Source organism: Pristiophorus japonicus, chromosome 5 (genome assembly GCF_044704955.1).
Source record: "Pristiophorus japonicus isolate sPriJap1 chromosome 5, sPriJap1.hap1, whole genome shotgun sequence".
Classification (NCBI taxonomy): Eukaryota; Metazoa; Chordata; class Chondrichthyes; family Pristiophoridae; genus Pristiophorus; species Pristiophorus japonicus.
The window spans coordinates 186,136,099-186,149,819 of NC_091981.1; the positions used below are offsets into that span (position 1 = coordinate 186,136,099).

Consider the following 13,721-nt stretch of genomic DNA (forward strand, 5'->3'; position numbering starts at 1 on the left):
GTTATGGTGGTATACAATTCTGCTGCTGCTGATGGCTCACAGCAACTCAAGGATGAAAGTTTTTCAGCTGCTATATCTGTTTTACTCTATTCCATTTAGCACGGTGGTAGTGCCACACGACACGATGGAGGATGTCCTAAGTGGTCATTTTAATTTATCATATACAGAATGTTAATGTATTGCTTTTTTTGCTTTGTGCATAGCTATAATTAAAACATTTCAAAAAGTTATTAAAGTAAGAATATACAATAAAAACAAAAATTCTGTATTAAGTCAATGGACATGTTATTAATCATATCAATTTTCAATTATGGCACAAGTTGCATTTTGTAATACATATATACAAACATTATACAGAAATCAGCTACATCTTTTTCTCTTCAGAAACTGTTAAATCATATCTATTGTTCCTTGTGTTACCAGCAAGCAATCATATATACTATATATAGAAAAATAGTTCCATCAATGCAAATTTATAGGACTACAATTTAGATTCCCATTTTGTCAAAAGAAAATATCAATTATTCTAGATAATTAGATACAAAGACAGATCACCAAATATATCAGAATTTACAAAATGTATGTTATAGTTTACATTATATACTTGGTAAATACTGGCAAAGCAAATACTTTGAATTACATGCCCAAATAATATTTCACTTCAATGGCAAGTCTGCATTTGCAGGATTTAAAAAAACATAGATTTTGGCACAGTTAGTACAAACCTATGTTCAGAAGTATCATTTAATAATATTTTGAGAGCTTTTGTTTGGAAATCACTTCAGCTCTTGAAAAGTTATTTTAGAACATTCACTATGTATAAATGAACAAAGAGATCCGGCTGCTTACAAGGGATTCTCAACAATGGTTGTGTCTATAGTATTAGCAATACATTGGTATTCATGCTTAGTTTCGATAATGAGTTCTACTTAAAATATATCTGCATTTGCTAACATGCACAATAAAGAAAGGACCAGATTATGCAGAACTGTCACATATAGGAGTGCAATAAAATGATTTCCTTCATTTCCTCTATGTTGTCTTACAATTAATGTTCTCATTGAGAATTTAAGGTCATCACACAATTATTTCCAAAATTGCTCATGAAGAAATGGATGGGGTCCAGCAGCTTGATGTTTGTACAGAACTTGTCCTTCCATTGATTTGCATTGTATTTGAGTGAACAGAGACCTAAAATAGAAATAAGCTTAAAATAACAGTACAGTAACAATACAATGTTTTTGTATTTAAGTGCAACAGGAGAATCACATCAATAACAATTTCCATTTATATAGTGCCTTTAGTGTAAACTAATGCTTCACAAATAGGGATAAGGCAAATGGATGCTAAGCAAGGATGCAAGATCAGGAGAGGTAACCAAAACATTTGTTCAAGAGAGCTAAAAGCAAAATACTGCGGATGCTGGATATCTGAAATAAAAACAGAAAATGCTGGAAATACTCAGCAGGTCAGGCAGCATCTGTGGAGAGAGAAAAACATTTCAGGTCGATGACCCTTCATCAGAACTGGAAAACATTAGAGATGCAACATATTACAGAGAGGCACCTTGTGAAGGTTTTAGAAGGTGGAGAGGCAAATGAGGGTGTTCCAAATAGTATGTCCAGGGCATTTGAAGGCTTTACCACAAATGGTGGGGCAAAGGAAGAGACTATGCTTGAAGATCAAAGTCAGGAACAGAGCATTCAGGAGATGCGACTGGAAGATATTGCAGAGATAGATGTGAAAGGCTGTGGAGGGAATTATAGACTAAGACAATGATTTTGAATTTGTGCATTTTAGGCAGGAATTCAATGTAAGTAAGAACGTGGGTGATGAACGAGTGGGACAGGATTCGTGTAACAGAGCTTTGGACAAGTTGGTGTTTATGGAGGAAAGGGGATGGGAGACCACCAAGGACAGTGTTAAAAGTGGTTGTGTTCCGGGGTGACTCAGGCATTTACAAGGGTTTCAGCCACAAAGGTGATGCGGTTGGATTGGAGGAGGGAAATGGTCGGGAGATGTAAGTAAGCTGTCCTGGTGATAGAGTGTGGGGTTTAAAACTCAACTCGAGGTCAAACATGACAGCAAGATTCAATTTGAGCAAGTAACCATGGAATTAGTGACAAGAGAATGGATTTTGTGGCAGTGGCCAAACAAATTGCTTCAGTACTTTTGATGTTGAGCTGGTGGAATTTTAATTTATGTAGGATTTGGGGGTCAATTTGAACTCACTTCGCCTGATGGAAACGGACAAAACCGAGCATTTTGACTTACTGCTCCATTCCCGTTATAATCCTTCTGGCCACTACATTTAGGTGGCTGAGATGCCCGCCAAATGCAGGTGATTGCCTCATAAATGCAAGCAAATCAGGGTCATTCGATATCATTAAGACGCTGACACAACTTTATCTGGGCGGTCAGAAATCTGTCCAGCAGCCAACTCACTTAGTAAAATATTGCAGGATTGGCTTCAGGCACTGACTGACTTACAGGAAGCAATATTTAGGCTTAGGTGCATGGAGGCTGCTGGCACTCAGATCATAGGGATCTGTGTTCTATTGTGCTTTGTGGATTTCCAAGGGCTTTTTGAGTGAGGACATTGCTTGTTTCTGTCTTTTTGTTGCCGTATTCACCTGATTAAGTTCTCACAGCTTATCAGGGGTGCCATTTTTGCTTAATTACTTTGGATGGGGGTACAGTTGGAGGAAGAGCCTCAACAACCACAAAGAAAAGCAAGTAATCCTGTTGGAAGACAGAAAGTGAAGGAGGGCTGCTCGTAGAAAGCTTACCCAGTCCACAAGGTCTATAGGCTGAGTCACCTTCCTGGATATGATCGAGGAGCACTGCATCAGGATGCTGCACTTCATTCACCAGGCAGGCTGCTGTTGATCTATGGAACCTCCTGCAACAAGACCTGCTGCCAGCTGGCCGAGGTGGCCATGCTTTGTCAGTGGCTATTAAAGCCACCACTGCCCTTCATCTTCCAGGCTGTTACTGTGGACATCACTTGCATCTCCCAGTCTAAAGTGCATAGTTCCAAGGCAATACATTACCTTTCCCATGGATGGCAACATCCAAAATGAGAGTGTTCTAGGATTTTCTGCAATAATTAGCCTCCCTTATTTCCAGGTTGTTATCGGCTAGAGTCATGTAGCCATCAAGGCACCAGAGGACAAGCCAGTAGCTTTTGTCAAAAGCTGGTGTGTGATCAGCGCAGAAGGATCATGCAAGTCTCTGCCAGCTCCTCAGGGAGCTGTCACGACATCTTAATCCTGTGACATTTGTCTATATCCCTACTATTCTACCATTCTAGGAATGGAAGAGGATGACTGCTTGGTGTTAAGGGCTATGCCTTCCACACATGGCTGATGACAGCCATTCACAACCACACCTCAACAGCTCAGGTACAATTACAGCCATGGCACCAAATGGAACATAATTGAGCACACTTGAAGCAAAGGTTTAGGTGCGTGGATAGGTCTGGGGGATTCCTACAATGTGCCCCACACAAAGTCTGTCACATTATTGTTGTGTGCTGCATGTTGCACAACATGGCAATAAAGAGAGGATTGCATTGGGAGAAGGCAGAGCAACAGGAAACGTCATCATCTGATGAAGACAAGGGAGAAGTATTGAAGGAGGACGTATTGCGCTACCATCCAGACAAACTTCACCCCTATAGAAACCATTCAGCCAACTTTTCTATGAATGACATACTGACAATACAGTTTCAGAAGCTATGAAAAGATATCGCAGACTAATTGTGATAAAATTTAATGGCTAACACAATAATTGCTTTGAATTCATCTCTCGCTTAAGTGTCCACCCAGTCCTTTTTTTAAAAAAAAGGGTAACTAACTCAACTACTCTTATGAATAATGTTCCCTTTACTTTTTTTTTGGGTGCACGGCCATTAAAAATGCCTATTTAAAGGCTGGTGAGCCGGCTGTGCGGGAGCTGCAGAGCGCTGCGCGGCCGTGGAAACATTGCTTACGAGGTGCTCCTCCAGTGGCTTCAGCAAAGCTGGTGAAAGGTAGCGCTCACTCATGTTGCGACCTTTGAGATGCTCGTGGATGGCAACTTCTGGGTGCTTGTACCTGTGAGGGCCCGGTTGCAGGTTGCAGCAATTAGGCTGTTGCCAGGGAATCCTGGCCCAACTAGCTTCCTGGCATCATGGCATGCGCTAGTTAAAGGAGTGGCAAAAGAGCAGTTATGTTAACATCTAGACAGAGCACAACACGTACTGCACTCGTTGCACCACTGCCTCTCTCTCCCACAGGGCTCAGGCTCACACCCACTGACCAGCAGGAGAGCAGACTGCAGGAGATGATTGATGCCTTGAAAGCCCCAATGTATTCAGACCACTAGTCTTTTCAATGTGGAGCCCAGAGTCCAGATATTAGCCGTTAGCTTCTACCAAAGCTGCAAAGGCTGGTAACAGTGACTCCTGTTGTGGGAGCAGAGCAGAAGCAACCCTGGAGCTGACCAGATGGTCCATGATAGACTGAAGAATGGTGATACCATGCGAGATGACTCCATACTAGCTTAAGCAGAATTCTCCATACTTTCGCCCATGGAGCTGAAACTCTTTGCAGGCCTTCCAGTGCCTTGTATAACTGCTCGTGTGAGGCACAGCTGGGCCCCTGAAGTCCGCACCTCGGTGTTCCCTCAGCAGAGCTGAGAAAGGACTTCGCCCTGTGGTGAACCATCTCCTGGGCTGTCCCTGCCAGTTGTGCTGGGCGCACACCACATGCTGATCCCTGTAACTAATTGTCTCACAGGGGTTGGGAGGGTGAAACGCATGATGGTGCCTCCTCAGAATGATTTTCCTCCTTGGAGGTCTGTTCTGCAGGGTCTTGTTGCTGAGAATGACCTAGAAGAAAGAGAAAAGGGACAAGAGTTAGCCTGGCACTGGTGCACTCCAGAATAGCAGATGATTGACTTCACAATGTAGTTTTATGTTGTCAAAAGAGTTGAATGTGTGTTTTTCTGAGATGAAGTACAAATAATAGTCAGAAATCCTGTTCAGATAGGCCTTCATCCTCAAAAAGTCCCCAATGAAGACAGCTCTGAAGGGGTTTCTGATTGAGAGATTGCTGCTTCAGCTGGGAGAGGATGATGATGCTGGGTGTTCCTCCCCCAGTCTTATTCCTCTCCCTTGTGTTGTGCATTGTGCTCTACAGAAAGAGAGGGTGAGAGTTAGTCAGTATCGACTGAAAAGGAGATTGCACATGTGCGGAGTTTCTGCTTCATGTGCATATACTGAGAGAAAAGAAGCAAGATGGAGATGTACTAAATGGAAAGCAAGTGGCTGGAGTGTGAAGCGAGAAAGGATTCATGAGAGGAGTTCTGGATTAACTACCATGTGAAAAGAGAATGTTGTTAGTGGTTGCTGTGAAGGCAACAAGCAAGGACTAAGAATGAGCTCATATAGTGTGTTCATGTGATGTCCAGAGAAAGACGCCATGCAGGGGAGGGAATTGTTAAGAGTGCTGGGGGAATGGAGGGGAAAGACTGTTGCCAGTTATTACGGAGAAATGGAGAAATGAAGAGCAGTACTCACCCTTTCTGCTCGTCAGGTAATTTAAATATTTTCTGTATTGAACTCAGGCTCTGGGGTGAAGCTCCTGGAGCCGATAACCTCAGCTATCTTTCTCCAGGCCTGGTGAACTTCCATTTGGGTATTTTTCTTTGCTGCTTGCCCTCACCTCTTCCACAAGGATCTTCAGTGAGTCTTCAGGAAATCTGCACACTTGCATCTGACTCATCTTACACATTGCAGCAGTAATAGACAGCAATATCAGTAAAGTGAATGCAATCTTCCTTTAAGAGGTGCATTCCCACTTGAAATAAGACTCTGCAGGCCCACTGAAAATTATGTTCAGAAAGTGGCAGGCTTCCCATTCCCGATGCCATCGGATGGGAAACCTGCCAGTCAAATTAAATTAGGTCCGGGATTTAAAATACCTGGACCTGACATCGAGGTCAGTGAGTGCGTTTTGCTCTCGCGCGTTGCTCCACCCACTCAAAACCTGATCCAGGTTAAAATCGACTCCTTTTTGTCAGACAAACTGTCTGACATCTGCTGAAAGACATCATGGCAAAACACAATTTATTTAATACTAAAAGCTCAAGGTCAGACTGTAGTAACATGTCTCAATTCATATTGATAAATTAGTTAATAATCAGCTTCAGATGAGAAGCACCCAGCTGTGTAAACAATCCCCATCTGGTTATCAAACAAGTGGTTACATTATACACCAATTGGAATTATTGGAGATATTCTAGGAGCAGTCTTTCTCTACTATCATTCTGAACTAAACATTAAAAAATATTAAGATACTGAAGGAAACTCTAATCGCATCCCTGGTGCAGGTCTGTCTCCTCACAGGGCCTTGCACTGGGAAATGACAGCGGAAGACCGTAAGAACATAAGAAATGGGAGCAGGAGTAGGCCATTTAGCCCCTCGAGCCTGCTCCGCCATTCAATAAGATCATGGCTGATCTGATCTTGGCCTCAACTCCACTTCCCTGCCCATTCCCCATAACCCTTGACTCCCTTATCGTTCAAATATCTGTCTATCTCCACCTTAAATATATTCAATGACCCAGCCTCCACAGTTCTCTGCGGTAGAGAATTCCAAAGATTCACGACCCTCTGAAAGAAGAAATTCCTCCTCATCTCCATTTTAAATGGGCGATCCTTTATTCTGAAACTATGCCACCTAGTTCTAGATTCCTCCAAAAGGGGAAACATCTTCTCTACATTTACCCTGTAAGGCCCCCCCACAGAATCTTATATGTTTCAATAAGATCAACTCTCATTCTTCTAAACTCCAATGAGTATAGGTCCAACCTGCTCAATCTTTCTTCGGAAGACAATCCCTTCATCTCAGGAATCAACCTCTTGAACCTTCTCTGAATTGCCTCAAATGCAAGTATATCCCTCCTTAAATAAGGAGATCTAAACTGTACGCAGTTGTAACAAGACTTCCCTACTTTTATACTCTATCCCCCTTGCAATAAAGGCCAACATTCCATTTGTCTTCCAAATTACTTGCTGTACCTGCATGTGAACTTTTTGTGTTTCATGTACAAGGACTCCCAGATCCCCCTGTACCGCAGCATTTTGTAATCTCTCTCCATTTAAATAATAATTTGCTTTTTTATTTTTCCTACCAAAGTGGATAACCTCACATTTTCCCACATTATACTCCATCTGCCAAATTTTTGCTCTCTCACTTAGCCTATCTATATCCCTTTGAATACTATTTGCATCTTCCTCACAACTTGCTTTCCCATGTCTTTGTATCATCGGCAAATTTGGCTACATTACACTCGGTCCCTTCAGCCAAGTCATTAATATAGATTGTAAGTCGTTGAGGCCCCAGCACTGATCCCTGTGGCACCCCACTGGTTACAGTTTGCCAACCTGAAAATGACCCCATTTATCCCGAGTTAGCCAATCCTCTATCCATGCTAATATATTACCCCAACCCCATTAGCTCTTATGTGGCACCTTATCAAAGCCTTCTAGAAATTCAAATACACAACATCTACTGGTCCCCTTTATTCAACCTGCTTGTTACATCCTCAAAGAACTCCAGCAAATTTGTCAAACATGATTTCCCTTTCATAAAACCATGCTTTACTGTTATGATTTTCTAAATGTCCTGCTACTACCTCCTTAATAATAAAATCCAGCCTTTTCCCAATGGCAGATGTTAGGCTAGCTGGTCTGTAGTTTCCAGCTTTCTGCCTCCCTCCCTTCTTAAATAGGGGCATTACATTTGCGGTTTTGCAATCCGCTGGGACCTCTCCAGAATCCAGGGAATTTTGGTAGATTACAACCAATACATCCACTATCTCTGTAGCCACCTCTTTTGAGACCCTAGAATGCAGGCCATCAGGTCCAGGGGACTTGTTCCATTAGTTTGCCTAGTACTTTTACTCTAATGATAGTGATTGTTTTAAGTTCCCCTCTCCCAATAGCCCCTTATCAATTATTGGGATGCTTTTAGTGTCTTCTACCGTGAAAACCGATACAAAATATTTGTTCAAAGTCTCTGCCATTTCCCTGTCTCCCATTAATTTCTCAGTCACATCCTCTAAGGGACCAACGTTTAGTATAGCTACTCTCTTCCTTTTTATATACCTGTAGAAGCTCTTACTGTCGGTTTTAATATTTCTTGCTAGTTTACTTTCAATCTATCTTCTCGCTCTTTATTATTTTTTTAGTCATTTTTTGCTGGTTTCGAAAAATGTCCCAATCCCCTGGCCTTTCACGAATCTTCGCAACATTGTATGCCTTTGTTTTCAATTTGATACCATCCTTTACTTTCTATATTACTAAGAGAAGCAACCCTATCCATTAGCCTTGGCGCCTTCTGGGCTCCAGGCCCAAGAATTAAACAAATGTTTAAAAAGATTACGACTCAATTTCAAGCCAGTTTTCAACCTGCTGCCAGGCCACTTCAAACACTGATTCGTGGAATGCTCTGGCGCAAGCCAGCAAGGTGCGAAGGCCAGGAGTGTCTCCTTCTGTCTCATTTAGATTCGTCACACAACTCATAGTAGCAAGTACCATGGCAGTTCTTTGAGGATGTGGTGTATTTGGATTTCCAGAAGGTATTCGATAAGGTGTCACATAAAAGGTTATTGCCCAAGTTAAGAGCTCACGGGGTTGGGGGTAATATATTAGCATGGATAGAGGATTGGCTAACTAACAGAAAACAGAGAGTCAGGATAAATGGGTCATAGTCTGGTTGGCAAACGGTAACTAGTGAGGTGCCACAGGGATCAGTGTTGGGGCTTCAACTATTTACAATCGATATTAATGACTTGGATGAAGAAACTGAGTGTAATGTAACCAAGTTTGCTGATGATACAAAGATGGGTGGGAAAGCAAGTTGTGAGAAGGACACAAATAATCTACAAAGCGATATAGACAGGCTAAGTGAGTGGGCAAATATTTGGCAGATGGAATATAATGTGGGAAAATGTGAGGTTATTCACTTTGGCAGGAAAAAAAAAATGCAAATTATTTAAATGGAGAGACATTATAAAATGCTGCAGTACAGAGGGACCTGGGGGTCCTTGTGCATGAAACACAAAAAGTTAGTATGCAGGTACAGCAAGTAATCAGGAAAGCAAATGGAATGTTGGCCTTTATTGCAAGGGGGGTGGAGTATAAAAGCAGAGAAGTCCTGCTACAACTGTTCAGGGTATTGGTGAGACCACACCTAGAGTACTGCATACAGTTTGGGTCTCCTTATTTAAAGAGGAATATACCTGGAGGCAGTTCAGAGAAGGTTCACGAGGTTGATTCCTGAAATGAAGGGGTTGACCTATGAGGAAAAGTTGAGCAGGTTGGGCCTATACTCATTGGAGTTTAGAAGAATGAGAGGTGATCTTATTGAAACATATAAGATACTGTAGATGCAGAGAGGATGTTTCCACTTGTGGGGTATTCTATAACTAGAGAGCATAGTTTAAGAATAAGGGGTCATCCATTTAGCACTGAGATGAGGAGGAATTTCTTCTCTCAGAGGGTCGTAAATCTGGGGAATTCTCTTCCCCACAGAGGTGTGGAGGCTGGGTCATTGAATATATTTATGGTGTAGATAGATTTTTGAAAGATAAGGGAGTGAAGAGTTATGGGGAGTGGGCAGGGAAGTGGAGCTGAGGCCAAGGTCAGATCAGCCATGATCTTATTAAATAGCGGAGCAGGCTCGAGGGCCAAATGGCCTACTCCTGCTTCTATTTCTTATGTTCCGATGTAGCAGGCACTAGGTTCAGAGACAGTTAACTATTTCCTCAATACATGATTCAGTCACAGCAGTTGCCCAGTTAGCTGAGTTTCATTGCAGAGGTTGAGATATGCAGGGGAATTTTAACCCAAAAAACAGGTGGGTTGGGGTAGGGTGGGAAGTTAAAGTGTAAAAAATCTGAATCGCGACCAGAAGCCACCTCCAACCCACTCACTTTTGGTTTTAATAAAGGCAGGATGGGGAGGGGGAGGCGGGCAGCCAACCCGCTCCAGGAGATGGGTTGTCCAGTTAAATATTATAATGAGGCTGGCATGGCCTCAGATTTAACCTCCATTTTAAATTTAACTCTGGCTGGTCAGGTTTTACAGGCCTCGTGAAACCCGCCAGCTAAAGTAAGGCGAGCACTGCTAGATCCAGGAGGCAAATGCATTTACACGTACATATTGGATCCAGCACCCCTGCCTACCTCACCCCCTGCAATTAAAGACCCCCTCCCCGGGCCTCCGATTGCCACCCACCCCCCCACCCCACCCCGCCCAGGCCTCTTCTTCTCCAGCCCTCGATCTGCTGCTCTGGAACCCCCTCTTCTCCTCCAGCCCTCAATCTGCAGCTTCGGACCACCTCCTTGTTCTCCAGCCTCCCTCCCTTTTCCTCCGCCCCCCCGATCTGTATCCGAACAGAGTGCTGCAGGCTTACCTACCCGCAGCCAGCCAGCTTCTCAACTGGTTGGTTGTGGGTGAGAAACAGAGGTTTCCCATGCAAATCAGGCCCTACCACATGTGCAAATCAATTGTTCCGCGTTTCTCGTCTGCCACCAAAGCCCCTCGCCGGCTCCCAACCTGCCAAGCTATTAACATTCAGGCCATAAATTGTGTGAAGAGGAATGGTGATGAGGGTGGGTGGTGGACTGTTGGGGATTCTTATTTATCATCAGGGGACAAGGAAGATGGTGTTTGGAATGGGAAGGCAAGGTTTATTCTGTTCAGGAAAAAGTCTCCTGAATTAGGGTCTGCCCAATCTCTAGCAAACAGCGTGCTTCTTTGGCCTCGTCAAGATTGGTGTAATGTGCAGGTCCTCCAAGTGGATGCCATTCTATGGTGATGCGCAAAATGCAACAAACCACAATGATCTTGGATACTTTGATTGGCTGGTAATGCAGTATTGTTCTGACCAGGCACTAGAAGCACTGCTTCACAATACCACTTGTAATTTTATGATGGCCCCGGGCTTGTGTATATGGATGTTGAAGAGAAATAATGAACTAAGATCCTTGATCCTCCAAGAACCAGCCCTTCTCTATCTGTGAATTCAAGAGTGGTGAAATAGAAAACTGGTGTGCAGACATATGAGTGCTTCCTGGAAATTTAGCTGTGACTTGCACGATCTGCTACAAATAGTTATACACAAGCTGCACACTAATTAAGTAGAAGCCCTTATGTTTCATGTAGGGACACTCCTTTTCAGCAAAACCATGGTTGCCATAGACTCTGGAAAATCCTATTATTCTGAAGAACCTGATGGCTTAAATGTGCTGATCCTAAAGGTCCAGGAAAACTGGATGTAATTATTGGTTCTTCAGAAACAAGGCATCAGCTTTATGCAGCAATGCACTGACAGACGTGACTTTTCTTAGTAGATCCTGGAGATAACACAAGGTGAAAATATTGAAGGCAGTAAAATGACCCATTTATCCCGACTCTCTGTTTTCTGTTAAGTTAACCAATCCTCTCTCCATATTATTCCCAACCCCGTGAGCTTTTATCTTGTGCAGTAACCTTTTATGTTTACAATATACAGAGATGACCTGGAAGAGGGGACAGAGTGTAGTGTAACAAAATTTGCAGATGACACAAAGATTAGTGGGAAAGCGGGTTGTGTAGAGGACACAGAGAGGCTGCAAAGAGATTTAGATAGGTTAAGCGAATGGGCTAAGGTTTGGCAGATGGAATATAATGTCGGAAAATGTGAGGTCATCCACCTTGGAAAAAAACAGTAAAAGGGAATATTATTTGAATGGGGAGAAATTACAACATGCTGCGGTGCAGAGGGACCTGGGGGTCCTTGTGCATGAATCCCAAAAATTTAGTTTGCAGGTGCAGCAGGTAATCAGGAAGGCGAATGGAATGTTGGCCTTCATTGCGAGAGGGATGGAGTACAAAAGCAGGGAGGTCCTACTGCAACTGTACAGGGTATTGGTGAGGCCGCACCTGGAGTACTGCATGCAGTTTTGGCCACCTTACTTAAGGAAGGATATACTAGCTTTGGAGGGGGTACAGAGACGATTCACTAGGCTGATTCCGGAGATGAGGGGGTTACCTTATGATGATAGATTGAGTAGTCTAGGTCTTTACTCATTGGAGTTCAGAAGGATGAGGGGTGATCTTATAGAAACATTTAAAATAATGAAAGGGATAGACAAGATAGAGGCAGAGAGGTCGGGGAGACTAGAACTAGGGTGCACAGCTTCAAAATACGGGGGAGCCAATTTAAAACTGAGTTGAGAAGGAATTTCTTCTCCTAGAGGGTTGTGAATCTGTGGAATTCTCTGCCCAAGGAAGCAGTTGAGGCTAGCTCATTGAATGTATTCAAATCACAGATAGATAGACTTTTAACCAATAAGGGAATTAAGGGTTACGGGGAGTGGGCGGGTAAGTGGAACTGAGTCCACGGCCAGATCAGCCATGATCTTGTTGAATGGCGGAGCAGGCTCGAGGGGCTAGATGGCTTACTCCTGTTCCTAATTCTTATGTTCTTATGTGGCACCTTATCGAATGCCTTCTGGAAATCCAAATAAACCACATTCACTGGTACCCCCTTATCCATCCTGCTCATTACATGCTCAAAGAAATCCAGCAAATTTGTCAAACACGATTTCCCTTTCATAAAACCATGCTGACTCTGCTTGATTGAATCATGTTTTTCCAAATGTCCCGCTACTACTTCCTTAATAATGGGCTCCAGCATTTTCCCAACGACAGATGTTAGGCTAACTGGTCTATCGTTTCCTGCTTTTTATCTGCCTCCTTTTTTAAATAGGGGCGTTACATTTGTGGTTTTCCAATCTGCTGGGACCGCCCCAAAATCCAGGGAATTTTGGTCGATTACAACCAAAGCATCCACTAATTCTGCAGCCATTTCTCTTTAGACCCTAGGATGTAAGGTATTAGGGAACTTGCCAGCCTTCAGTCCCATTATTTTACCGAGTACTACTTCATCAGTGATAGTGATTGTATTAAGTTCCTCCCTATCTATAACCCCTTGATTATCCACTATTGGGATGTTCTACTGTGAAAACCGATACAAAATATTTGATCAATGTCTCTGCCATTTCCCTGTTCTCCATTATTAATTCCCCAGTCTCGTCCTCCAGGGGACCAACAATTACTTTAGCCACTATTTTCCTTTTTATGTACCTGTAGAAACTCTTACTATTTGTTTTTATATTTCGTGCTATTTTACTTTCACAATCTATCTTCCCTCTCTTAATCTTATTTTTTAGTCGTTCTCTGCTGGCTTTTAAAAATTTCCCAATCCTCTGGCCTCCCACTAGTCTTGGCCACATTGTATACTTTTGTTTTCAATTTGATACCCTCCCTTATTTCCTAAGTTAGCCATGGATGGTTATTTCTTCTCTTAGTCATTCCTTCTCATTGGGATATATTTTGGTTGAGACTGCTCATCAACCATCCCATTCTTTCGTCTATTTTCTCAGTCCACTTTAGCCAACTCTGTCCTCATACCTTTGTAGTCTCCTTTATTTAAGCTTAGGACCCTGGTTTGAGAACCAGCTTTCTCACCCTCCAACTGAATTTGAAATTCAATCATATTGTGGTCACGCATTCCAAGAGGATCTTTTACTATGAGATCATTGATTAATCCTGCCTCATTACACAGTACTAGATCTTAGATGGCCTGCTCCCTGGTTGGTTCCACAACATACTGTTCAAGGAA

General features: G+C 42.8%; 1 protein-coding gene across 2 annotated transcripts in view; it reads right to left on the reverse strand.

Annotated features, from left to right (window-relative positions):
- Positions 1-317: 317 nt before the first annotated feature.
- The window catches only part of cobl (cordon-bleu WH2 repeat protein), a 751,655-nt gene continuing 738,251 nt past the window's right edge, over positions 318-13,721 (reverse strand). For both annotated transcript variants that reach the window (XM_070881173.1, XM_070881172.1), the window contains one exon: positions 318-1,191. In XM_070881173.1, the coding sequence (XP_070737274.1) occupies positions 1,102-1,191 (90 nt within the window). In that variant the 3' untranslated portion in view covers positions 318-1,101. The remainder of the gene's footprint in view (positions 1,192-13,721) is intronic.